The sequence below is a fragment of the Pseudorca crassidens genome, chromosome 2 (assembly GCF_039906515.1).
Source record: "Pseudorca crassidens isolate mPseCra1 chromosome 2, mPseCra1.hap1, whole genome shotgun sequence".
Lineage (NCBI taxonomy): Eukaryota > Metazoa > Chordata > Mammalia > Artiodactyla > Delphinidae > Pseudorca > Pseudorca crassidens.
In genome coordinates, this window is record NC_090297.1 from 162597837 (window position 1) to 162624654 (window position 26818).

The 26818-nt window shown below is 51.0% G+C and overlaps 1 protein-coding gene across 1 annotated transcript in view; it reads left to right on the forward strand.

Moving 5' to 3' along the window:
* PARP1 (poly(ADP-ribose) polymerase 1) overlaps positions 1-22011 on the forward strand; it is a 42174-nt gene extending 20163 nt beyond the window's left edge. Inside the window, exons 8-23 of the mRNA XM_067729588.1 lie at positions 973-1117; positions 2759-2899; positions 3826-4068; positions 4372-4440; positions 4629-4761; positions 6603-6798; positions 10754-10882; positions 13907-13990; positions 15468-15590; positions 16141-16269; positions 17738-17836; positions 18344-18496; positions 19452-19579; positions 20363-20424; positions 20998-21112; positions 21426-22011. Of these exons, the coding sequence (XP_067585689.1) occupies positions 973-1117; positions 2759-2899; positions 3826-4068; positions 4372-4440; positions 4629-4761; positions 6603-6798; positions 10754-10882; positions 13907-13990; positions 15468-15590; positions 16141-16269; positions 17738-17836; positions 18344-18496; positions 19452-19579; positions 20363-20424; positions 20998-21112; positions 21426-21507 (2031 nt within the window). The 3' untranslated portion in view covers positions 21508-22011. The remainder of the gene's footprint in view (positions 1-972; positions 1118-2758; positions 2900-3825; positions 4069-4371; positions 4441-4628; positions 4762-6602; positions 6799-10753; positions 10883-13906; positions 13991-15467; positions 15591-16140; positions 16270-17737; positions 17837-18343; positions 18497-19451; positions 19580-20362; positions 20425-20997; positions 21113-21425) is intronic.
* Positions 22012-26818: the final 4807 nt, after the last annotated feature.

Genomic DNA, 26818 nt, shown 5'->3' on the forward strand with positions numbered 1-26818 from the left:
CCCTCTCTCCCTCTCTCCCTCTCTCCCTCTCTCCCTCTCTCCCTCTCTCCCTCTCTCTGCCCCTGACTTGGCAGGTCACTGCCTCCAAGGAGCCCTCCCAGCATTCCCAGTATTTCAGCACGCCTCTGGTTTAGAAGCTAGCTCCTGTGTAGAAGTTGCCTTTGTATATCTGACTGTCGGTCAAGGCTGAGCTTCTTTCTCAAAGGCAGAAACTCATTCTAAACTCACTGTGATGTGTGGCACTGTGTTAGATGCCCAGCATACGTTTTATCCACCAGGCAGTCGTTGACCATGGATCTAGCAGGGAAGGGCTGTTTCTTGATGGGAAGAAGGCTTAGGAGGGTAGGAACCTGATCCCTGAGCCTGGTGTATGTGATGTTTATTGAGTGACCACTTAGGGCACAGCCCATTGTAAATCGCCCGGAATGCCGGTGGACCGTGCTGGTGGCAGAGTTAATACTGAACACTGACTGTTGATGGGCTCCCTGCATTCACGGTCCCTTCTTCTAGGAAGGGAAGGGAATTGCCCTGATTTCCTTTCGGGTAGTAATCTCTCTCCCGTGCTCTGGGGAGTCTGGGGTGGCTTTTGGTCATGGAATGGACACACGACCCCAGGAAGAGGCCTCTTTATTCTTGAGGGGAACAACTCCAGAATGAGGCCTGGGGGTTGTAATCAGGTTCCAGCAGTGGTTCCCTGACCAGATTATCAACTGGGTTTTTTGTTGGTTTTGTTTTTGTTTTTTAAGGAAAATAGTTTTTCTCTTCAAGCGTCACGGTACCAGCTGTATTATAAACGTAGAAGTACTGCAGATAAGCACCATAGCAGCAGTAATACTGTATTTCATACTAAAAGCCTCAAATTTTCCTATTTTGTGTTATTCTTTATCATAAGAAAAAAAGATTCTTAAGTTCTTTATCAGGTGGTTATTTCAAGGGAGAACTGGTTTCTTAACTAAAACTTACACTCTTTAGGAATTCCGAGAAATCTCTTACCTCAAGAAATTGAAGATCCGAAAGCAGGACCGTATATTCCCCCCAGAGACCAGCACCCCACTGGCGGCAGCACCCCTGCCCTCTGCAGCCTCAGCGCCCGCCACTGTGAACTCCGCTCCCCCAGGTGCAGCTCCGGGCCAGCCTCGGGGGAGGGTGGGGGGACTGGGGCCCTGAGCTTAGGGTGGAGAGGGCGTCCGTCTGGGTTCTTCGCTGGCTGATCCTGGGGAGAAGCTCTGCCCTTGTTCTCCCCATCCCACCCCCAGCAGGAGGAGGTAGGTTGGGGAGGGGGGCTTCTGAGAAAGGCCAGGGAGACAGTTACCTGCAAGGGGCATTCAGACTCCCCTGCCTGACTGCGCTACGCTACAGAGCAGCATTCCAGGGCTCAGCCTTGTGCTTCCGGGCAGCCCTGCCCCCACCATTCATCCTGAGCCTGATGTGCTGCTAGGTCTCTGTCGCCTGCAGAGACCTGCCGTACTTGTGATCAGTGTCAGCGAGAAGTGCTCCACACCAACAAAGGCAGTGAGATGAGTTTGTGTTTTTGTGGCAGAAGGTACTGCTGTCTTTGTTTACTCAGGGACACGTGTGGCGTAGTCTAATGGTTATGGCCACCGTGTGCTGGGTGGAGGATGAGGATTCTTCTGTGAACGCGAGCCCAGCAGTGACCTCCCTCCATCCTCTGGGGGGGGGGGGCGTGTGGGTGGTCATCGCGAGTTCAACCTGCTGCTTGCAGCCTGGGTCCAAGAGCAGGTGTGGTGGGCCAGGCGGGGTCGACGTCCGGGCCCTGCCCTGAGGGTCCCTTCTGCTTTCCCCTTACTTGCAGTTCACAGCTAAGTGATTCCGTTCCCTGCGGAGACCTCGGCCAACTTTCAGTTAAACCCTACGGGTATCCCTAGTTGTTCTCCCTCACAGGGACAGCTTAAAGGACTCCTCCCCACAGCGTCTCTTGTGGAAATGTGTAACCAGCTCTGTATGTTCCCGTTCGCAACAAACAGAAGGCACACCCCTGACCCAGGTCTTTCTGGCTGGGATCAGCGCTAAATACCTAAAATGCCAGCGTTCTTGGTGCCTGAGTCAGTTCTCTCCGCTCAGTGTGGCCATGCTGACCAAAGCTCTCAGTGACTGCCGTGGACAAGGCTACTTTTTAAATTTTTTTTTGGCCATGCCGCACGGCATGCAGGGTCTTAGCTCTCCAACCAGGGATCGAACCCATGCTCCCTGCAGTGGAAGCGTGGAGCCCTAACCACTGGACTGCCAGGGAATTCCCCAAGGCTCGTTTTTTTAATGGGGTTGATTAATAAGCATCCTGTGAGAACTGTAGTTTGCTTTTAGGCATGGGGTGGGAACAGAATAACAGAAGGAAATCGGGAGTTCACGTGACCCCGGCGTCCCACCCTCTGGCCGGCCTCCTGGTCTTCCTCGTCTGTCTGTGGAGCAGACCCAGGGCGCCCCCGGCCACCTCTGCTCGAGGCCTGCTGTGGAGCAGTGTCAGTGCACGGCTTCTCCCTGGCTGGTCCTTTCTGTGCTGAGGACTGCGTACAGGTTGCTATCCTGTCCTCTGCTTTCCTGCTACTCTTACTCTTTTCTTCTGTTTATGTAGACTTCTCCTCAAGGAGGTCCGTTTCTCCCTGATCAGAGAGGGTGCTGAGGCCGTTCGGGGGCCTTGCAGCCGGTCTGGCTTTCCCCTGGGAGCTGCTGCCTGGTCTCCTGCTCCCCCCCTCCACCCCGGGCAGCAGCCCTGCCTAGTGATCCTTTTCTCCCATCCCAGACAAGCCGTTATCCAACATGAAGATCCTGACTCTTGGGAAACTCTCCCGGAACAAGGATGAAGTGAAGGCCACAATCGAGAAACTCGGGGGGAAGTTGACAGGGACCGTCAACAAGGCCTCCCTGTGCATCAGTAGCAAAAGTGAGTTCAGTCTGCCTGTGAACCAGAGGGATCCCTGTCTCTCATGGTGGTGTTGAGAATTAAACGAGGTGAAGTGCCGAGCGCAGGGTCCGACACACAGAGGGACCCCAAAAATGTGTCTCTTATCATCGCTGGCATTGTTCAGGTCCTCTGGAAAGGGGTGTGGGCACTCGTACTTGGCACTGCTGCTCCATGCTGTGGTCTATATTCACGCACCGAAAACTCCCAAGTAAAGACTGTAACAGCCCACTCTTCTCACCTTGTTCACAAGATGTTGGTAGGTTTGCCTCCAGGCAAAAAGTTCACAGCTTAAGCAAGTTTGGAAAATGCAGAGTTAAACGAAGGTGAACAGGCTTCTTTGCAGGCTTAATATGCCGACGACCATTGTGAGTTTCCAAGACCAGAAAACAGTGCACCGCTCTTCCCATAGGAATCTGACCTCCTTTCTCTATGTAATACCTATTAACATCTCGTTCTGTAGAAGGGTTTGGAGAAAGCAGCTCTCACTCATCGCACCTTAGAAAAAGGGGGATGTTGCTGGTGAGAGACGATTGTTGAAATGAACCAAGGCCCCAAGCACTAGATTTTTTTTTTTTTTTTTTTTTTTTTTTTTTTGAGGTACGCGGGCCTCTCACTGCTGTGGCTTCTCGCGTTGTGGAGCACAGGCTCCGGACGCGCAGGCTCAGTGGCCGTGGCTCACGGGCCCAGCCACTCCGCGGCATGTGGGATCTTCCCGGACCGGGGCATGAACCCGTGTGCCCTGCATCGGCAGGCAGACTCTCAACCACTGTGCCACCAGGGAAGCCCCAAGCACTAGATTTTGAAGGAGAGGAGAGCTGTGGGTGACGAGGGTTGGGAAGTACCCAGCAAGTAATAACTGTGTAGTGACTTGAGATTTCAAAGTTCTTTCCCTCCGATTTGAACAGAGGAGGTCGACAAGATGAATAAAAAGATGGAGGAAGTAAAAGAAGCTAACGTCCGCGTCGTGTCTGAGGATTTCCTCCAGGACATCTCCGCCTCGACCAAGAGCCTTCAGGAGTTGCTCTCAACCCACCTCTTGTCCCCCTGGGGGGCCGAGGTGAAGGCAGAGCCTGTTGAAGCCGTGGCCCCAAAGGGGAAGTCGGGGGCTGTGCTCTCCAAGAAGAGCAAGGGCCCCGTCAAGGAGGAAGGTGAGGCCCCGAGCTGCCCCGCCCTGCCGTGGCCCCATCCTGCTGGGGGCCGTGGCCTCTGCCAGGCTGGCCAGGTCCACCTGTGCACAGCCTCTCCCTTTGCGCCCGAATGGTCTTTTGAACGCTGCCCACACCAGTTTTCTCATTCATTTTCCCTGGGCGCAGGATGGTGCGAGGCAGCACACAGATGCCATGTTGACATCTGACACAGGTGAAGGTGACCCACTCGCCCTGCCTGCTACCTTCCCCTTACTTTTTATTTATTTTTAATTTAATGTTTGCACTTCTCTATCCCCTTCCAAGGTACCAACAAATCTGAAAAGAGAATGAAATTAACTCTTAAAGGAGGAGCAGCTGTCGACCCTGATTCTGGTAAGGGAACGGGAGTGAGCAGAGTGAGCTGTGGGCACCCCGTTGATGAGGGAAACCATGTGGGACAGGGCTGCGCCTCGCCCTCTGGCCTCAAGGCTCCCCGGTCCTGAGAACGCACACGTCTTGTGGGGAGCCCGCAGACCCCCTTCTCCCTGTGAGACTCATCACAGGAGCTCTGTCCGTGACAGGTCTGGAACACAGCGCACACGTCCTGGAGAAAGGCGGGAAGGTCTTCAGCGCCACCCTCGGCCTGGTGGACATCGTTAAGGGAACCAACTCCTATTACAAGCTGCAGCTCCTGGAGGATGACAAAGAGAGCAGGTGCGCCGAGGGCGGGAGTGTCCAGCAGAGCTGTGCTCCTGAGAGGCTCTCAGTGCTCCTGGGAAGCCAGCCGCCTCATGAAGAGCATGGGTGTGTCGTGAGACCTGCAGTGAGGGAGGGAAGAGGCCCTCGCCCCCAGACAGCCTTTCTGTCCTCACTCATCAGTGTTACCTTGGGCTCCCCCGTTACTAAAGGCGTTTGGGTTTGCATCTGTTTTATTTTGAACATAGTGGAGGCAGGTAAGAGCCAGTTCTGGGGTGCTGAGGGACTGGGCTGGCTTGGCCACGCACACTTTACTAGTACGGGCAGTTGTCTGCCAAGTCGATGGGCCCTCATTGCAGCCAGCACAGAACAGGAGCTGCATGTAAGTGGGGAAGGTGGGGGGAGCACTTTCGTATATTAAACTGACCTTTCCTTTTTAGCAAATGAAAACAGTTTACACATTGGAACTCCAGGAGATCCAAAAGGCTTTCCTTGTTGAAAGGCAAAACCCATGTGAGAGTGGCAGCCCCCGGGAGATACAGTCAGCGCCCGGTGCATCTTGGCCAGCCGCAGGTTGTAGGCACTGGCAGGCTCAGGCTCTTCACATCTCACCAAACCTTTCATTGAAAATGTGGATGTCAGAAGTGACCCTTAAAAGAGCACACAATATCTGTGTGGCTACTTAAAATTTCTGAAGAAATAAAAGCCTGCGTCATTTACTTTACTACCTACTCTTGCTGGAGATTAGAAGGTCAAAGTAGGGTATCTTGCTTGTAAAACATACCTTCCAAAAGCTAGATGTGTACTGGAGTGCAGGAGAAGGGATAGGGTTTTTGTGGAAATGTGCTGAGTGCCAGAGTGTGTTAAACAACAGGCAAATGAGAACAGAATTGTCCACCTCCAGCAAGCAAATTCTAATGGTGATTTTGGACATGGGCGTTATTCTGGTGGCCTAGATTTATTGGTTTTTAGAGGGAAAGGACAGTGTGGGCTGTTAGAGTCAGAAGGTTTTTTTCAGGATAGGTCAGCGTGGTGTCTTCCAAACATTTCCAGAGGGAAATAACCCAGCAGAGAATGAATTTGTATTTCTCTGGGCAGTAGCCCAGAAAGCCAGCAGGAAGCCCCAAATCTTCTTTGAAATCTCTGGTTTTATTTTTAAAATGCATCCACATCTTTCTGGATTTCCAATATATCTGTGTTTATTGTGATGTAAAATTTAACTTATGCTTGATTTCCACTAAAAAAAATGAACTCGCCCAAAGCTAGGCGGCACAGCCCACAGGGTACCCAAGACTTGGCCCTAGATTGAGATAGAAACTGAAGACGCTAGCCTGGGTCTGTAGGTGGCTGACCCTGCAGGCCAGTGGCCCACCCCCTCCCATTTCATCACATCTCAGCCTCTGATCTGAGCCAAAGGTTCTTCATTATTTTTAACACACGTCGTTGATGGTTGCATCACCTTGGACGCATGACTTCCAAGTGTTGCTTGCTGTGTTTCTTTGGGGAGAAGAATTGGATACTCTCATGTAAAGTTCTGTAGGCCTCAGGATTTACTCCTCAAGTTTGGTTGCCAGATACAAGGTTAACCTGTTCTTTGGTACTTTTTATAGCCCATTTGCCAATATGATTTGGAAGGGCATTTTTAAATTAAACTTACTACACTCAGTTTAATCAAAGTAAAATTAAGGTCCTTCATTGTAATACCAGTTGCTTTTGTTCCTCTTTGTCAGTCACCCTCATTTTGGGGTGTTTGCAGTTGTTTCTCCCTCAAGGGGAATGGCAGGGAAGGGAAACTCATCCTGAAATACAACAGGCTGACCCTTGAATTTGTATCTGATGTTCCTCCTCTCCTCCCACAGGTATTGGATATTCAGGTCCTGGGGCCGCGTGGGCACGGTAATTGGTAGTAACAAACTGGAGCAGATGCCATCCAAGGAGGAGGCCATTGAGCATTTTACGAAATTATATGAAGAGAAAACCGGGAATGCCTGGCACTCCAAAAACTTCACAAAACACCCCAAAAAGTTCTACCCTCTGGAGATTGACTATGGCCAGGTAATCACTTAATGCTCTTACACCTTCTAGTTCTGATAAAAGGAAGGGACACTATTCTTTTGAAAACATGCCATGGAACAGATGGCATCATTGGTGAATCCTATCAAATGTTTAAATAATTAATACTGGTCCTTCATAAACTTTTCCAAGAGAGAGAAGAGGAGGAAACACTCTTCAACTCATTATGTGAGACCAGTATTATCCTGATACCAAAGACGAACAAAGACATCCCGAGAAAACTCCAGTCCAATATCCTTATAAATATAGATGCAAAATCCTCAACAAAATACTAACAAACTGAGTCTAGCAGCACTTGAGGATTTATGCACCATGACTGAGTGGGATTTATCCCAGGAATGCAAGGTTGGTTCAACATGGAAGTCAAGTCCACGTAATGTAACGTGAATAGAATAAAGGACAGAAGCCACATAGTCATCCTGATAAACAGAGAAAAAGCATTTCATAAAATCCAGCACCCTTTCATGAATAGAATCTACCCCGTGAAATATGAGATGGCGCTTAGATGAGAACAAGCAGTGTGAGCATTTTTAAGACTGTCAAGGAGGAACAGTCTTTGAAGTTGCTCCCTAAACACAACAGGGAGTAATTCACAGATTCCAGGTGAGGTTTCTTATCTGAAGCTATGTTGAATCATAGATCACGCGACTTGCTTTACCATCAAGATAGAATTATAGTGACTTGACGTGCTCCAGTAGGTCCCAGTTTTTAGTCCCAAATTATTTCCTAATAATTTCACATTATTTGTATTTGTTGCTACTTTGGTGGCCATTGGTTTTCACAAAATGCTTACCTTGTTTTTATTTTATTTTATTTTTATTTTTGGCTGTGTTGGGTCTACGTTGCTGCATGTGGGCTTTCTCTAGCTGCAGCGAGCAGGGGCTACTCTTCGTTGCGGTGGGCGGGCTTCAGTAGTTGCAGCACGTGGGCTTCAGTAGTTGTGGCTCGCGGGCTCTAGAGCGCAGGCTCCGTGGTTGTGGCCCACGGGCTTAGTTGGTCCGCAGCCCGTGGCGTCTTCCCGGACCAGGGATCAAACCCGTGTCCCCTGCATTGGCAGACAGATTCTTAACCACTGTGCCACCAGGGAAGTCCCACCTTGTTTTTATATGAAAACTTACTGCTTTTATAATGGGGAGTGGTGCACGCTTATATTGTAGAAAAAAAGAGATTTGTAGATGGTACAGATTTAATTCCAAATTTTTGAGGCCTAACATGTCTTAAAGGGAGAATTCTCTAGTTTATAGAGAGTGTCATGAGCTCTACCATTAAAAATAGAAATTAGCTCTTGTATAATGTTGAGGTGGAGAACTTGGGAGTTTAGAGTTGTCCAGACTTGGTCTAACTCAGCAGTGCCCCCTAGTGAGTTTATTTTTCCCATTTCAAAAATATATACAGTTGAGCAACACAGGTTTGAACTGCATGGGTCCACTTACATGTGGAATTTTTTTCATTAGTAAATACTACAGTTCCACACAATCCGTGGTTGGCTGAATCCACGGATGCAGCACTGAGGATAGGGAGAAACCAGGAATATGGAGGACCAACTCTGTTATTCTCGGATTTTCGACTGCACAGAAAGTTAATGCCCTTAGTCCCTGAGTTGCTCAAGGGTCAACTGTATTTGTTTTAGAAAATTTTGAGAACGACAGAGGCACAAAGAATTAAAATCATGGTGTATGTCTTTATATACTTCTTTCACTTCACAGCTACTTTTCCCCAATGTAACGCTGGAGTCTTTCCCTACATGCTGTATTTTCACCACCAGCTTTTGGCCTTACTGTTCTAGGAGCATTTCCCCATGTCTTCTAGAGCAATGCTGTCCAACAGAGAGAGATAGGCAGCCACTTAGGCAATTTTAAATATTCTAGTAGCTACATTTTAAAAAGCAAAATGAAACAATGAAATTAATACTAGTTATGTGTTTAACCCAGAATATCCAAAATATTATCATTTTGATATATTAATATCATTGAGATATTTTTACCTTTTTTTTTTAACTGAATATTTGAGAGCTGGTGTATTTTTAGCTCTTACAACACAGCTCAATTCAGAGTGGCCACATGTCAAAACCAGTGACTACTGTATTAAACTGCACTGAACTAGAGCATCATTTCTTAAGTCTGTATAGAATTCCATCCTGTGGGTGGCCATTATTTGTGATTTACCAAACAACGCCCTCCCATGCCCCAATTAGATACTTAGATTATTCCCAGGTATTTGCTATAATGATGCTGATATACTTACCTCTGTGCTTGTTATCATTAGAGATCGAGTTACCGGGTCACAGAGTATACGTGTTTAGATAAGGCTTTTTAACATACTAATAGTTTGCCTTCAGTGAAGTTACAGCTACAGCAGGGGTCCCCAATCCCTGGGCCATGGACCAGTACCTACTAGGAACCAGGCCGCACAGCAGGATGTGAGGGGCAGGGGAGCGAGCCAAGCTTCATCTGTATTTACAGGCGCTCCCCATCGCTCCCGTTACCGCCTGAGCTCCGCCCCTGTCAGATCAGCAGCGGCGTTAGATTCTCATAAGAGTGCGAACCCTACTGTGAACTGCGTGCGCAAGGGATCCAGGTTGCGTGCTCCTTATGAGAATCTAATGCCCGATGATCCGAGGTGGAGCTGAGGCGGTGATGCCAGCTCTGGGGAGTGGCTGCAAATACAGATCATCATTAGCAGACAGGTTTGACTGCACAGAGACCATAATAAATCAGTTGCTTGCAGACTCATATCAAAACCCTATCAGTGAGTGGCAAGTGAAATCAAGCTCGGGGCTCCCACTGATTCTGCATTATGGTGAGTTGTATAATTATTTCATTATATATTACAGTGTACTAATAATAGAAATAAAGTGCACAATAAACGTAATGCACCTGAATCATCCCGAAACCATTCCCCCACCCCCAGTCCGTGGAAAAATTGTCTTCCACAAAACCGGTCCCTGGTGCCAAAAAGATTGGGGACCGCTGAGCTAGAGGATAAGAATGCATCTAAGACTTGTGTTTCCGCATCAAGAGTAGATGTATTGTGCCCCTGACAGCAGCAGCCCTGAGCACTAGCACACAGGTTCCTCTGCAGCTTTGTTAAGCCAGGCAGAGTCCAGGCTCAAGGCCCAATGCCAGTTACCTTCATTCAAAACAAATACCAAACACCGTTAGTTGTTAGGGGACACCATGATGGTCATAGTCCCTACCCTTGTGGGTTCAAACGTGAGAAGGGTTAAGGCGTTTTCAGCATAGCCGGATCTTGGCTCAGCCTGGATTCCCCGGATGGCAGGGGTGAAGTCCTGTGCTAGTAGAATATTGGGAAGAGCAGTCCCAGGGAACCGGGGTGAGGGGTGCAGACTTGGGAGGGTTGATGCTGGGATGCACTTTAGCTTCCTGGCGGGAAGTCGGACTGTTAGCCTGGTCCTCTGGCACTATAGAGAATGCTGTGTGGATTCCGTCTTTGGGGAGGCAGGGCAAGAGAAGAAAGGAGACAAGATTTGTCCATCAGTCCAGTGTCCCCTGGGTCCAAGGATCACCCTCATAGCTGCCCAGCACTTCCAGGTTGGGCAGGAGTGGGCCCCGGGCAGGTTCCCAGGCACAGGGCACCAGCACCCCCGGCATGGGAGGCAGTGAGGGAGGAGGTGAGGGCATGAGGGGAGTGTGGGTGCCTGCGGGTGTGCCTGTACAGAGCTGGATGCTTCAGTGGCGTCTGGAGTGAGGATCTGGAGCAGCCAGGAGGACCTGGAGGGGTGCACAGCAAGTATCTGGTCCTGTGCACACGCATACATGCTTCTCCTGGCAACTAACGCCAAGCCCTTTTGATTAACACTCAGCTTTTTTTTTTGGCTGGTGGCGCTCCATCCTGTGTCCTTTCTCTGCCAAACACCACCACCACTTTGCTTAGGTTGTTTAATTGTGTCCCTTCCTGATTTTCTTTTTCCCTAAAGGATGAAGAGGCAGTAAAGAAGCTGACGGTAAACCCTGGCACCAAGTCCAAGCTCCCCAAGCCAGTGCAGGACCTCATTAAGATGATCTTTGATGTGGAAAGTATGAAGAAAGCCATGGTGGAGTACGAGGTTACTGCACTTCTTGTTTTATTTGTGAGCGTTCGCTGGGGTTGATGATTTGAGTGCCAAGTTGGCAACGAGTTTGGTGGCTGGTCTTCAGCCTGAGACATGCAGGAGCTCTGAGGCCTGGGGTGCGTGCTCTTTTGCAGAGGATCGTTGACCTGCTGTGAAATAGATGGTGTGTTGTCCCCTGGGTCCCTAGACCCACTTGCACTTTTCCCCTCATTGCCATGATGGAGTGTGGGCATGGTCTTTCATGGCCCAACCAAACGGGCCACCTGGGGCTGTCATGGGAAGTCCAAGACATAGCCCACTTACAGTAAAAGAACTCCTGTAACCAGCATTGACAGAAATGCAGAGAGCTTCTGACACTTGCTTCATCAGATAAAATTCATACCAGCTGTTTTTAAGGAGAGATTGGGCTGGGTGGGATGGGGGTGATGGTATTTGTTTTTGTCCAGGGAAAGTGGCGGGGACCCTGGCCAAGGCCAGGCGTTTTCAGTTTGTTTCCCTGGGAAATGAGTGCAGAAGGGCCCCTTCTTCTTGCTGCCTCTGGCATCAGAGGTCTTGAGTGCTCACCCAAGGGGCATTCCCACAGAGGTCGTCCAGGCGCTGCTGACATCTGGCTGGCAAACAGACTCTCCCCTCTTCTCCAGCCACCGAGCCCAGAAGCTTCAGGCTGCTCTGAAAAACAAGCAGGGACCAGCCGAGAGAGCAAGAATTGCAGATCGGCCTTGGCCGTTGCGCCCCTTCGCCGGCTGGCTCCCTCCCTGCCTCTTCCCAGGGCCTTCCTAGAGGCTCCCGGCAGCCTTGGAGGGGGGCGGGACGAATCTGAGTGGTATAAACCACTGGCAGCCTCTCTTCCTCAGCCCCGCATCTCCGTGTCTGGAGCTCAGCCTGGCAGGACTGCTCAGGCTCCACTCTTGTTAGAAAACTGAGTGTTGGGTCACCTCCTAGGAAACCCCTAATGGGTTTGAAGATAGCCAGGGCTTGTGCGGATGTCTTGTTCAAACAGATAAACAACCCGACTTCTGTCTGGGAGGTCTGACTAGTTTGAACAGCTTGTGGGTGGACTCCCCAGGAATGCTGGCAGCGAGATGTGCGGAGGCGGGGAGGAGGGCAGGAGGCAACTTCGTTTCATTAACGTTTCAAAAGAAATGTCCCACGTATCATTTCCGGCTTCCTGTGCTCTGGCTTATCTGTGATTCATAGAATTTCTCAACTGTGATCAGACCCAGTCTCTTTCTGTGAAAATGACTTTTTTTTTTTTAGCTTGTTTTACACTCAAGACAGGGAACTAGTTGATAAGAGGAGGCAGAGGGCCAGGGGCCTGCTGCTGGAAGGCAGCCTGTGTTGAGAATGTGGCGAGGGGGGCGCCCGCTCCCAGCCTGATGGGCTCCACGTGGGATTGGGTGGCCAGGTGGATGAGTAAACATGGTGCCCAGGGGAACTGAGCGCTCCCTGTAAGGCGGGTGAGTCCTGAGCCCAGAGCAGAGTCCCAGCTGAGGTCGGGAGGGTGTGTGCTGTATCCAGACTCCTGGCTACAGCTCTCGAAGCCTCCCTCTGGCTGCAGCTGTGGCTCTCAGTGCCCTGAGCCCAAGGCATCTCTCCCACTTTTCACTTTCTCCCTAAACGCAGCTGCTGTGGAGCCCCTGCCCCCAGCCCACAGTCGGGAGGGGAGGCAGCTTGTGTTGGTTGAGCCCTGTTCCTGTTCTTGTGGCCTTTGTGTGTGTGTGTGTGTTGAGGGTGTCGGTTAGAGACACCAGGTCTTTTTTTAAATAAACACCGAAATGAGACAGCTCAGGGAAGCCGCTCCCCTCAGAGCATGTGCTCTCACTCTGGTCACACTGCCCTTGGTCAGAGCATCTTCCGGAGTTCCTTCTTTAGAATTGCTTTAGAGCCAACTCAGTCCATGCTAAGGTCACTCTGTTCTTTTATTTTACTGTGGTCTTGGCTCAGAATACATTACCCACCTCCTTCCCCGGACTGAGCGCCAACTATTTAACTCTTCCCAGAAACCGGCTCTCCCCTGGGGATGGACAGTACTGAGGGTACAGAGACGCTGAGGTGCCATAGCTTGTCATCATTAGACGCTGTCACCACTGGCCCCTGATCGGTTCCTCATGGGCTGTGAGCACTTTCACATCCTGTTTCGTTTAATCGGCGTAGTGGTCTCATCTCTCAAGTGCTTATCCAGCCCAGTCTTTGTTCCAGGCCCTGCAGGTGCTGGAGATGTCAAGACGGGCAAGGTGCAGTGCTGGGGCCGGGAGCTCAGAGGGTCCACTGGGAACAGCCCTGGAGACAGTGGCTCCGGTTTCAGGGTGAGGGGCCCCGTGCGGCACTGAGGCGGGAGAGGGGCCGAGGCAGCTTTCGGGCAGGTCGCTCCCACAGGGAGCGGGTGCCTCGCCCGCTAGCTGGCGACCAGGCCTCGGCCCCCAGAGTTCACGCTTCTGCCGCTGCAGCCAGCTTGCCACCTCCCTGGATGCTGGTTCCCAAGGTATTGTGAGCAGCACTGTCGTAGGGACGGATGTTTAACCTCTGGGGTGACTGATTTGAAGGGCACACTGTTGATTTGGTGTAAGCATGTATGTTCAGGGGTGTGTCCTCTGAAAAATAATGTTCACCGCTTTATGGTTCTTATTTTCCGGGTGGGAATGGCCTTGGCTCTGAGACCCCAGGGAGGGTGCACCTTCGTCCTCACTTTAGAATTAGATGGGAGTCCTGCTGTGTCACCTTCTTCCAGAAGCGTGGGGCTGTTTCAGACTGAGTGCAGGGGTGGGCGGGCCCTGCTTGGCTTTTCCCTGCCGCAAATGGCAGTGAGCCAGAATCTTCCCTCCCAGACTCCTGTCCCCTGCCGTGGGGGCGAGGCTGCAAAGCCCGTGGAGCTGGGTCACCAGGTGTCCCCGGGAGGACCAGAAAGACTTGTGACTGCTTCTGTAAGGGCCCAGGAGGCCTGGGGTGCCGCTTGGTCCAGCTCTCCCATCATCTCCCTGCACAGTGCTTTCAAAGGGAAAAATACCCCTGTCTCCTCAGATTGACCTTCAGAAGATGCCCTTGGGGAAGCTGAGCAAAAGGCAGATCCAGGCTGCGTACTCCATCCTTAGTGAGGTCCAGCAGGTAAGCGAGGGACCGGTCTCTCCTCCAGCTGCCCAGGGGCTCTCCTGGCTGCCCTGTCACGGCAGGGGGGCAGTGGAGAGCACGCAGCAGTACATTTACTCAAGGTTACATGAAACAGGCATACTGATTCATGATGATTTAGATGTTTTCAGTTCAACAAGTATGACAAGTGCCTGCCACTTGCGAAAAGATGGTCACAGTACTGATGATTTAGCGGTGTTTTCAGTTATCAGCTATGCAGTAAACTCCCTATATGCCTAATGAGGAATTTCGTTCTCCTGCCTCATAGAAATGTTCTGATTTTTATTTTGTGTGTCCTTAAGAGAAGCTGAGTTTATTTTGCAGTTACTAGGAAATCATCAAATAGGAAGTTAAATATTGTCTTTCTTTCATTTATGTTCATTCAACATCAATTTGCTGAGCATCTCCAACGTCCCCCAGTCCCCGGAGCCTGATTTAAGCCTCTGCCCTGAAGGGGCTGGAGGGTTCCACTTGTATTTGGGAGTGGCGTGTGAAAGAAGAAAAGCAAACAGGAAACTCAAGTGGGACCAGGGAGGTGGGCTCTGGCTGGTGCTGGAGAGGAGGCCCTGAAATGTAGCAATTAAATCTGGTTACAGCCAGTCCTGAGCAGTGACCCCTTTCCTTGTTACCCACTGCCTGAGACCTGGAAGGCTTTCCTCAGCCCAGGCTCTTTCCTGTTCCAGAATGTTCAGGCGGAGGGGCTGGGGTGGTGTCCTTTGCCCATAGCACAGAGCAAATTGCAGCACAGGCAGAGGTTTAGGGTGTGGACAAGACCGTGTCACGGTGAGAAGCAGACTTGGAGCTTCGTGTCTGCAGGGTGCCGAGTCATTGCCCCCCTGCCATCCTGTAGGCCCCTAGGATGTCTGCCAAGTACGCAGTGACTAGTCCAGCTCCTCCATTTCTTTGTGCGTTTACTGAGCACCTTCTGCATAGAGCGCTAATTGGCATTGTAGCATAGGGAGGGGCTCGCCTTTCTGTGCCTGGCCCTGGCCCTCTGGGGGCACCAAGGACAAATTCCCCACCTTAAAGATGAAGGTCAGTGGCCAAAGGGGCCTGACTGAATTTGGTAGCAGTGGGGGTTTTTCTCCCTTTCAACATTTTATTATGAAATGTTTACAAACATACAAAAAGTTGAAAGCTACGAGCCCACCACCTAGATGCCGCAGGTGACGTTTTGCGGAGTGGTGGAGGTTTATGTGTCTGTGACTACACAGCTCTCTGTACAAGTGAAGTTGTGTACGAGAAGCCCCGTGTGTGCCAAGCCACACAGTTTGAGGATGAGATCCTGCCACCGCCCAGCTGAGTGGCACCCCAGGAAGGAGGTTTCCTGGCCCGCGTGCACCGCAGGCTGCCCCAGGACTCGGCTGCGGCACCCGGCGTCCAGAGGAGAAAGCCCGGCCAGGTGCTGGGGACTCAGTGCTGCTTCAGTCTGTTCCCTCTGTCCCCTCTCCTAAAGGTACTGTCCCAGGGCAGCAGCGACTCCCAGATCCTGGATCTCTCAAATCGCTTCTACACTCTGATCCCCCACGACTTCGGGATGAAGAAGCCTCCGCTCCTGAGCAACTCAGACAGCGTGCAGGTAGCACCGAGGTCCAGCAGGGAGCCCCGGGTCCCGGGCTTTGCAGGGCTGGGTGTCGCTCCCGTGCCACTGCCCCTCCATGTCACGATCCCTGGGGGCAGCGGCCAGTGCTGGAGGCCCACCACTGGGCCCTCGTTTTGAAGTGGGGTTTCTACCCCTATTAGGAGCCTGCCCAAGGGTAGAACGGTTGGTTTTTCCTGCCCTTCCTGGACCACGTCAGTCTGGGGAAAAGGAGCCTTAGGAGAGAGGGAGCGTCTTCCTCCCTGCTTTCCCTCCCTGCTTCATAAGGGAGCCAGTGATCAGTCCCCACCTGTCAACCAGTGCGTGCAAGAGGAAAGACCGTTCTTACCATCACCGTGTGGCTTCTGCCTCTTCTCCCAGCCTCCTTAGCATTCCAGAAATCCTTAGGAGTGTTCATCTGCGAACGGATGGCGGGCTGTCCCTGAGCAGCTAGGAGGCACCTCGTCACTCTCTGTGTTGGACGTTACCTGGGTGAGTCTTTCTCCCTCACCTTGGTCCTTAGCTCAGGGTTTTTCTTGTGTTCCTCCAGGCCAAGGTGGAAATGCTCGACAACCTGCTGGACATCGAGGTGGCCTACAGTCTGCTCAGGGGTGGTTCTGATGACAGCAGCAAGGACCCCATCGATGTCAACTATGAGAAGCTCAGAACTGACATTATGGTAACAGGGCCTGCCCTTTCTGAAGCATCCAAACCCTTCATCCCAAGAGCAGTGGTCCCCAAACCTGAATGTGCGTCAGCATCTCCTGGAGAGCTTGTTAGGACAGATTGCTGGGGTCCGAAGATTGACCGTCCTAACAGGTTCCCAGGTGTTGCTGCTTGTGATACTCTGAGAACCTCAGAGCGTTTCACCGGTAAAGAAGCACCTTGTTTGTGAGGCAGGCTTCCAGTTCGCAGCCTCAACTGAGTGTAAAGACCTGTTTTTGTGGGGCCTTAAAGTTCTTCCCCTTCATCTAGAGAGGGTCTCTGTTTTTGGAGGTTGTTGAGGTGTGAACTCTGCAGGATCTGTTACTGGTATCCTACTTGAGACGTAGAGGTGCCTGACGGCAGCTGTAATAAAACTGTGGTGCCTGGGTTCATGTCCTCTGGAGTCGAACTGGCTCTTCGACTGGTGCACATAGTCGTTGAACTTGGGTGTGCTGGAGGCTTGGGCAGCAATCACCCTGCCTAAGCCACCCGGAGGAGAAATTTTTGCCTCAGCTCCGAGCTTGCCCTGGCCTTGAGCCCAGTCTCGCATCTCTCTTCCTCAGCCCCCGTGTCCTTCCCTGCAGTGTTAGGAGGTTCAAGTGCACCAGGATCTGTTGAGCCTGGTGTCGTGTGTTTACGTCACTGAAAGAGTCTTTGCTCCGTGCTTAGGACAAAGTACAGGTCTGTGGGTGTATGCAGGGTAGGACACCAAACGGCCTGGTTCTTCGTGAAGGGGTTGTTATTCTCTCCATCTATGATTCTGAAGCCCTTTAATTAAGAGGCAACGAGGAAGACCAGAATTCCTGAATTCTCTTAACTTTGGATAAGAGTGTGAAAATGTAAGAGAACACACGTCGTATTTCCCATAACACACCCATTTATTTAGGCAGAGATTCCGTTACTTGATGGTTATTTGGTGGGTGTTTGCTCTGAGCCGTGATGTGCATGGCCCTGAGGATCCAGAGATGGAGCATTCATCCCCATTGTCAAAACCCCTGTAGTCCGTGGGCTCCCTGCTGCTTTTCATTGCAAGTCTTGGCTGCAGGGTGTCTCCTGGCCCCGGTGTTTTAACTCTTGGTGAGCTGGAGTGTTACCTGAGAGCCAGCTCCTTGTTCTAGAGGCTCCCTCTTCCCAGACAGTGAGCCCCGTGTTTCTAGCTTTCCTGATATCCCAAAGCACAGGGTTTTAGGGCAGAAGGAACACTGGGCTCATCCAGATAGGTGATGAAGAAGCCGATGCCTGGGGAGGTGGGGGCACTGGCCTGGCACCTGCCCCGGAGCGAGCGTGATAGGGCTCGGAACACAGGTTGGCTCTGTCCCGCCCGGGCTCCACGTGGGCCGTTTATTACCTGTGCATCAGCTGAGCCTGTGATTGTTCTTCCTGCCTCTGTGCGGCTCTCTTGGGGTCTTCCTTGCTCTAATTTCCAGGCGCCTTCCTTCTAGGTGGTGGACAAAGATTCTGAAGAGGCTGAGATCATTAGGAAGTATGTTAAGAACACTCACGCGACCACACACAACGCATATGACTTGGAAGTCGTGGATGTAAGGCTCTCTCCTCCCTCTGCCCCCTTTGTGTCCTGCCAGCTCTTCCCTGCTCATTCCTCCGACCTGGGCCTGGGTAGAAAGGAGCAGTTAACTTTGCTTTAAATCACCAGAGGAAGTGACTCGGTTGTTTGTGGAACACACAAGTTCATAGTCCTATGGTTTGGGGTTGGCTTTTTATTCTGTTTTTTTAAAAGACATTTCCTACCCCGAAACCTAGTTTTGCAATCAGAACTGTTATCAGAGATCCAAAATAAAGTGCCTCAAGTGTGCACCTACACGTAGCATTAATTTTAATAGCTAGTCTCTGCTAAATGGGACCTTGAGTAGCAGCGTTGCTCCGTCCCAGCCTGATTGAAACACCTTGCATACTGCAGAAGGCCTTAAAGTGTTCCAGCTCTGGGGACAGACAGCTGGTCGGTTCTCCTGTGTCTAGTCAGATCTCCAGTTAACCAGAGTGACAAGTGGTTCCTCCTGCCTCTCTCCTTTATTCAATGCTCCGACCAGATCTTTAAGATAGAGCGTGAAGGAGAGAGCCAGCGTTACAAGCCGTTCAAGCAGCTGCATAACCGAAGGTTGCTGTGGCACGGGTCCAGGACCACCAACTTCGCCGGGATCCTGTCCCAGGGCCTCCGGATAGCCCCACCTGAAGCACCTGTGGTACGTGCCTGGCCCGGGAGCTGTGGGGAGAGTGGGGGGTGGGGGCAGTGCCTGTTTCTGCTGCTGTCTCCACCAGAGCTTTGTGGGTACTTGCGTGAGAAGTGCACATGCCCCGGTGAATAAGGGGCCTTGTTTAAAGATGTAGGTGTAGCCATGGTTGATAAGGTGAATGTTGCCAGATGTCCCTCTCCTGACCCTCACTATTGAGAGCATAGCTGCACACGTATCAAGCAGAGTTTCTGGAACAAAGGAAGTAAGTGTCCAGGCCCTGCTTTGAATGCTAATTGGGTGTGTTGACTGACAGAGAGCAGACTTTGGCCGCAGGCCAGGCTGAGTTCAGACCTGCCTCTCCCATCTCCCGGTGGGGGACCTCCTTGAGCTTCAGCACATGCCTCGGTGGAATGTGCCGATAAATGAGTAGAGCCTGACCCAGACCTGAGCGATTGCTGTGTCACCTGCTGGGTTATAGACGTGACCCACCAGGCAGGGACTTAGGAATAGTCTTCCAAGCCCCTCGTTTTGTACGTGTAAAAAGAGGGGAGCAAAGAGGCTTAATGACCGGACTCATGAGTGCTGCGTGGTAGCAAACGCCTAACCTCTCTGAACCTCGTTTTCACTTACCAAAAGGAATAAATATAATAGCCATGTTTACTGGGTGTTCACACGTGCCAGGCCCTGGTCTAAGAAGCTGTTATTAACTCATTTAATTTTCACAGCAGCCCCCTGGGGTGCTTTCCCCCAGTTCGGAGAAGGAAGTGGGGTCCAGAGAGATTAGGTAACTTCTCCCAGCCCCTGGGTACCCGGCAGAGCTGGGATCTGAACAGCCTGCTCCGGAGCATGGGCCTCTACCGCCTGCCGGGGGCGCTGTGGGAAGTGGGGACACGCAGTCAGTAGTAGGTGGTGCTGCTAACTTGCCGTGAGAAGGTCTTCAGCTGTCCCTCTTCCATCCCTCCAGACGGGCTACATGTTTGGTAAGGGGATCTATTTCGCCGACATGGTCTCTAAGAGTGCCAACTACTGCCACACATCCCAGGGAGACCCAATAGGCTTAATCCTGTTGGGAGAAGTTGCCCTTGGAAACATGTGAGTAACCCTGGCTTTGGGGCTGGTGGCAGTTGATGGGGGTGGGTGGGGTGAGCTGTAGGAAGGAGAGCTTCCCTTGGCTGGGGGTTGATCCTGAGAATTCCCCACCGTGATTAAGAGGACCCACCAGTTAGGCAGTGGGTATCAGACGCCAGTGCATGTTAAGCAAACAAGATACAGGAACGCCTCACGAGACCAAGGACAGGAATACAGCCAGGCCTCGGGAACTGGCAGTGTCCATTCTTTCTGTGGGCTGCGAAACAGAGAGGTTGACTTGCACAAAGGATGGTCACCTCATGGCCCCTGTCCCCCTGCTGATGTGTACATTTTCTGTCTGAGACCAGCTCAGATTGAACTGGAATCTCAATCCCAGTTCCAGATTCCCTGCAGAGGAAGTCTGATTGGCCCAGCTTGGATTGATTGTCCACCTTGGTCCTATCAACCGTAACCCAAAGAGAGCAGGGTTATGTAACAGACCAGGAGGGGTCCCAGGTTCGTGAGCTGGACAGAAACCTCCAGAACGCCCAGCCACCCCACAGCTCTAAACGGGCCCTTTCCTGAAAGCGGCCCCGTGGCAGTGATCATGGGCATAAACTGTTCAAAAGGGGCTGCGCCGTCAGTTTCTAGAACCAGAGAAGGAGGGAGTTCCTAGCATGGAAGGTGGACTGGGTTCTCTGAGTGTTTATCTCAGCAGCTCCCGTGGCCTTGCTCTGCTAGTCATACTGTTGGTTTGAGAGCCCAGTGACCTTGGAGGCCCTTCTGAACCTGTCTTCTCTTAAATAGGTATGAACTGAAGCATGCTTCGCATATCAGCAAGTTACCCAAGGGCAAGCACAGTGTCAAAGGTAATGTGTTTCAGAAACTTGCTGCTGCAGCCCCAGGCACCCTGGACGGCGCAGGGAGGGGGCTTTCTTTCCCCCAAAGCCATAGTTCCTGTGGCTAGCTATTACAGGTTCATTTAAAAAAAAAAAAAAAAGACTCTCTATGCTTGCCACTAGTATCGCAAATGCCATAGGAGAGTCCTGGTTGGAGCTCCAGTAACCAGGTGCACTGGCTCTGGGTTTTAACCTGACTCTTAGCTTCAGCATTGAGGGACCTCTGGTGGCACCTGGAGCTTCTTGAATTGATGCAGTTCATAGCCCGTGATGATTAGGACCTCCTACTGACTAGTTGAAGCGAGGGCTTTGGAATTCTGCTCAACAGAAAGAGGGCCAGGGCCACTACTATGCTTACGAAAATCATTTAAGGCTGATACCCTGGAACTTGATAATATACCTACAGCTTTATGTCTGGAAGAAGGATGCAGTATGGGATGGGATTTGTATGTCTTTTAAATGAACACATAGAATCTCATCTCTCTGGAGCATTTTCAACATCTGTTGCCACAAATCATATCACTTCTGCCTTCTGTTTTGCAGGTTTGGGCAAAACTACCCCTGACCCTTCAGCTAGTATTACTATGGATGGTGTAGAGGTTCCTCTTGGGACCGGGATTTCATCTGGTGTTAACGACACCTGTCTACTGTATAACGAGTATCCTTTTACGAGTGTGCTGTGTGAGCCCAAAGGAATGTTCTGGGGCTGTGGAGTCACTGATACGCAGCCAGTTAACCTGGGGTAGGCTGGCTAGAGACTATCCTGTTGTGTGTTGTTCCCCGCAGTGGTCTCCCTGGTCGGGGTGAGAGACCTGAACACCCCCCGCCCCCCGCCCTTCCCCCACCCCCACCCCCCCACCCCCCCAACCCCCCGCAGTGAGGGTTTGCAGGGTGTGGCCAGCAGGCTGGCTTAGCCGCAGCAAGTGCACTCCGCGTGGAACCGTTTGTACCTTGACATGCTTCCCCTCCAGGTACATTGTCTATGATATCGCTCAGGTCAGTCTGAAGTACCTGCTGAAGCTGAAGTTCAACTTTAAGACCTCCCTGTGGTGAGCTGTGAGGCGTGGCAGCCCAGTGACTGCGGTGTGAATTCGCCCGCCTGACGTGCTTTGTACCGACTGACCAGGCAGAAACTTCAGCTGAGTTGCCGAGGGATAGCACCTTCACTAAACCTCCTTAGAAGGATTTTATATGAACACTAGGTCACATGTTAAATGATTCTCCCAACTTTTCAAATCCCTTGTTTGTGTTGCTGGGGCGGGGCGGGGGTGGGGCCGGGCGGGGGTGGGGCCGGGGGTTGCTTTGGGTTTTTCTCTTTCCAGCCATAACCCTGGTAGGTACACCTAACAATAGAGGAAAAGTTGGGAAGGGTTTTTCTGTGTGTCTAGACTAGTCCAATGAAAGAACCTTGCAAGCCACGTTAGAACGTCTGCCTCACTGGTTTCCCCAGGGAAGGAAAAAATAATCTTCCGCCCTTATTTCTAAGTGTTCATCTTTAGTTTTGGAAAAATGTTAAGCATTTATTTTGAGGTTAAAATAAAAACTAATTTCATACTATTTAAATTTCCTTTTTTATTTTGCATTTGTTGTCATCCTTTTAGCTTTTTGTTGGTGGTGTTTGGTGAGGAGTGTGGGGAGACCAAAGGGAGGAACATGAACAATTTCTCATACTTAGAAACGAAAAGAGCTTTCCTTTTCTAGAGACACTGGAACGTGGCAGCTCGCAGAATATGTAGTGTAGTAATTTTAAGTTGCATTTGAAATTCTCAACTTTCCTCTCAACAATTTTGTCTTCTAACTTAGAACTATATCACCAGAATACCAAAGGGCTAATAGTGATTCTGAATTAAAATTGAAATGGCTTCTGTACTTGTGTGTTGTGTGTCTGGTCTCATTCTGAGTGCAGATCTTTTCATCTTCACAGTGCAAGGTCCACAAAGACTGTAGGGGGATTGTTTGTACCCGTATCTATGAAACCACAGAATGTGCCAGGCAACAAACGGCAGTGCCCAGTAGGAGTGCCGTGTCTGAGTGACAGAAAACCAAACACAGGAGGGCATTCTTCTTTTTCTTCCGTTTATCAGATACTTAGTGGTGGTGAGACACGTGTCAGCATGTCGTTCTAGTCTATGGAGTACCATTTTACATATACTATATCGCCTCATACTACCACTGTATATTTGAGTGCGGTGCTTATCACATATTTACATTTAAGCTCCCTGAGAGCCAGGATGATATCTGATGACACTTTTGACCTTTTACAGAGGAGAACAGGAAGTGTGGGCTAGAAGGTAGCGTCACAGGCAAGAGAAGGCAGCAGAGTGAGCTGTTGTCTCAAACCCAAAGTTGCACCGGAATCTTTGGTCAGAGAAACAAAGGACAGACATCATTCCAGACAGAAAAGAAGAAAAACATTTTCTCTGAGCTGAGCTACTTTTTAGTGATTACAATGGTAGGTGCGGTTTATGGGCTGTGGCTGTGTCCCGTCATAGGCATGTTCGTGACTTTCTGCAGTCAGCAAAGTTTGAGGGCCACACAAACCCAAGTTAGGGTGTCGGATTTCAGATACGGGCAAATCAACTTGATAACAGAGTCTTTGTGTTTTTTCAGTGTCCTTAAATTTTGATGAAAATCCTTAGCACCATTGACCTGAGGGCCCCTGATCAGCCAGCCATTCAGTAATTCTCTCGGGCTCCATAGATCCTGAATATTCTGTATTCTTTGCCTTTTTTATCAGCACAGAGAAAGGCAATCGCCCCCACCTGATCAGACAGTATTTTTAGATTGGAGTGATTGCTTAATAGGTTCTCTGTAATCAAAACTGATCTCTTTCTTAAAGAGAGATTCACATCTCTGATTCCGCATTTTTCTCGTAAAAGAGGGAACCTGCCATGTTAGGATTCAGTATTGATATTTTGGTTTTCTTTCTTCACTTTATAAAAATTCCGGGTAGCAGCGAAAATGTGCGCAGTTAGTTTAAAATTTAAATCCTACAGAAGCACAGGGTGCTCGGGGAGACGTGGTACTGCCCTCGGCCTCTCCTGGGAGCTGCCAGCCCTCCTGCCTTTGCCTGGAAATGCCCTTGCACGACAGCCGCGTCTGCCCGGGGCAGCACTTGGCTCACCTTTCAGTCCACACCGTTCCACGCAGTGTAGTCCACGCCCGAGGTTGAAACTTTCTGAGCAGAAGCACCCCCCCATTGATCTGACGTGTTAACCAATGGGTTTGGCGTTGGCTCTTCTCTTGCCGCTATCTCTTGGAGGCTGAGAACAGCTCCTCCGACAGCCCAGAGGACTCCTGTGAAGCTGCTGTACTGACATGACTGGAACTTCGCGCTGGGGTGGACCCCGAAGCCCTGTGCTTTTAGGGAGTCCCCTGAGTGAAGCCCGTGGCGTGTGCAGAGTGTGTGCTCCGTGTGTTTAGTGTTCACGCTGAAAGCTCTTCCACCTCGTGTAATTGCTGCAGACACCGTGTCTTCTCTCCACGGAGATCTGAATATCGGGAGCGGTTATCTCCAACCTGTGCGGCTCCTTGTCACCCGGCTACTTTAAGGAGTTCACATTTCCAAAGGGACCTCACTTCCTTCCCCTTCAATTCTGTGTTTCAACTCCCCAAAGATCGGGAGTTTTTTTGTTTTTTGTTTTTTGCGGCACGCGGGCCTCTCACTGCTGTGGCCTCTCCCGTTGCGGAGCACAGGCTCCGGATGCGCAGGCTCAGTGGCCATGGCTCACGGGCCCAGCTGCTCCGCGGCATGTGGGATCTTCCCGGACCGGGGCACGAACCTGCGTCCCCTGCATCGGCAGGCGGACTCTCAACCACTGCGCCACCAGGGGAGCCCGGGAGTTGTTTTTTTAAGGAATAGTGTTTCTACCACTTCAAACAAGGCCTTTTATATTGTGACTTACTGGGGGTTAATAGCCAGTTTTGAACCTCTGCCTGGAAGATGGGACAGCAGCCTCAGTTTGCCCATTTCTCTGGCTTAAGAGAGCAGAGCCAAGCCAGGATCTAGGTTATAAGCAGGTAGATTTGGGGAGACTTGTTTTGAAAAGTAAAAAGAAAATAGGGCCTGCAAACTTTTTCCTCAGGTAAGAGGTTGCCGACTGGTGGACGGTGCTGATGATGGGGACACCCGGACGTTAGCCCCGCTCCACCCCCGTGCTGTCTGCGCAGCCTTGCTTCTGGGCGAGGGGCTCATCTCAGCACAGGTGGCGTGTGCAGCGGTGGGCTCGTGCCCGTGAGTCCACGGGTTTTGCCACAGTCGCCATCCCTCAGAAGTGGCCTGACTGAAGGCGGAATGGCTTCTGACGGTTCAGCTGTGAGGCAGCACCCTGAGGGGATGGGGCTCGAGCTTCTAGGCCCCAGAATAGGCTTTTTTTCTTCTTTATAACTTTTATTGGGGTAGAGTTGATCTACAAAGCTCTATTAGTTTCACGTGTACAGCTCAGTGACTCTGTTATACATATATCCACTCTTTTTAGATTCTTTTCCCATATAGGCCATTACAGAATATTGAGTAGAGTTCCCTGCGCTATACAGTAGGTCCTTAGTTACCTATTTTCTATATAGTAGTGTGTATGTGTCAATCCCAATCCCAGTATATGCTTAAGATCAGAGACCAGTCTATGGTCTGGGGAGCAAGGGGTGGAGTGGGAGTAGCTCCTGGTTCTTGGCACATAAGACTTCCCCTGGAGCTCTGCTGGTTTGGAAGTCCAAGGTGCTGAGGGAGACATGCTTCCCTAGGGGCCACAACAGTGGTTCCAATGAATTGGAAGATAAGGCTGCTACCTGGCTGTTTGGGGCTCCTGAAAGGCCACCGTCCCCACAAGCAGAGAAAGGGGTTCCTCTACTGGCGGGAGTGACTGATTACGAAGTGGGAAATTGGGATGCTGGACCGCAGAGTCAGGAGGATGGTGTCTGCAGCCCAGTCGCTTCTCAGCATCACCGTGTCCACAGGGGGCGGTCAGTGGAAGTCAGCAGCTCATGACAGTGGCGGGACTTTTGAGGACTCAGACCCGCAGGAACGAAGGTTTGGGCACTTCACCAGGTCAAAAACTGATCAGCTACAGTTCTGGCTGAGGGCAGAAGAAATAGGCAATGGACAGTTGAAGAAGGAAGCTACAGGTAACAACTGTGGCTTTATGGCCAAGTATAGAAATGGTTGAAGCAACCAGATAGGGGGCTGGAGACAACTGGCCTAACTGACCTGAGTCTAGGATTTGAGATGTTGGGTTAGAATGGCTATAAATATAAAACTGAACTCTTGTTTATGAAGTAGCTATAAATGTCAGTATAGGTTACATTTGTACCCCCAAGCTCCCCACCCCGTACGTAGTTCAGTGGATCCTGAACTCTGAGGGTTACTGTTGCCCCCTCTAGAGAACCGATGGTGGGCTCAGCTTGGGGGAAGAGCCCAAAGGAGAGAGCCCCTGTATTCCCAGGGTCTTCTCAGCCCTTTCAGCCAGGGCTCTTTCTCTTCACCGCAGAAAGATGAATCAAGCCATTCTGAATCCCTGAAATCTTTTGGTACCTACCTCTGAGTTGCTCTGAGAATGTGTGCTAATTCCTGTAAAGTACTTAGCGTGGTTCCTGCCCTTGATATGCCCTCAGTAAATCTTGGCCATTATTGCTGAAATTCTAGAGAATGTCGTTGCTGGGGTAGGAGTCAAAACAGGAAGCTCCCTGGTGGTGCAGTGGTTGAGAGTCCGCCTGCCGATGCAGGGGACGCGGGTTCGTGCCCCGGTCCGGGAAGATCCCACATGCCGCAGAGCGGCTGGGCCCGTGAGCCATGGCCGCTGAGCCTGCGTGTCCGGAGCCTGTGCTCCGCAACGGGAGAGGCCACAACAGTGAGAGGCCCGCGTACCGCAAAAAAAAAAAAAAAAAAAAACAGGAAGCTCCAGGTAAAAAATGAGAAACTAGGGACTAAGACAAAGAAAACAAATCCTGTGCTCATTGGGAGCCGTTGGACAGTCAGGAGGAAGAGCCCAAGACTATAAATGTGACCTTATGCCCACATTTTCAATCTCCTGTGAAACCTCGCAGTGACACTGGCCTCCCCTCAGTGTGACTTCATCTTCCCGTCCCTCCCCGTCACCCACCTTAACTGTAAAGGGACAGACTCTCCAACAGTGTTCCCCCCAGGCCCAGCCCCACTTCCAGCCAGGCCTGCTGGGGCTCAGAATAGCCCAGCTGCTGTCTCAGCAGATGGCCAGGCTAATTTTAGGCATGTGGTGCTCACCCAGAGACCAGGCTAGGCTTTTTAGATTTGAATAAGCTAGTGTGCAACTCTGGTTTGGAGCCAATAACAGAGCTTTGAGTTGTTGTGATCTGTGTGTCTGCCTAGCGCTTTACAGGCATTCCAGAAATG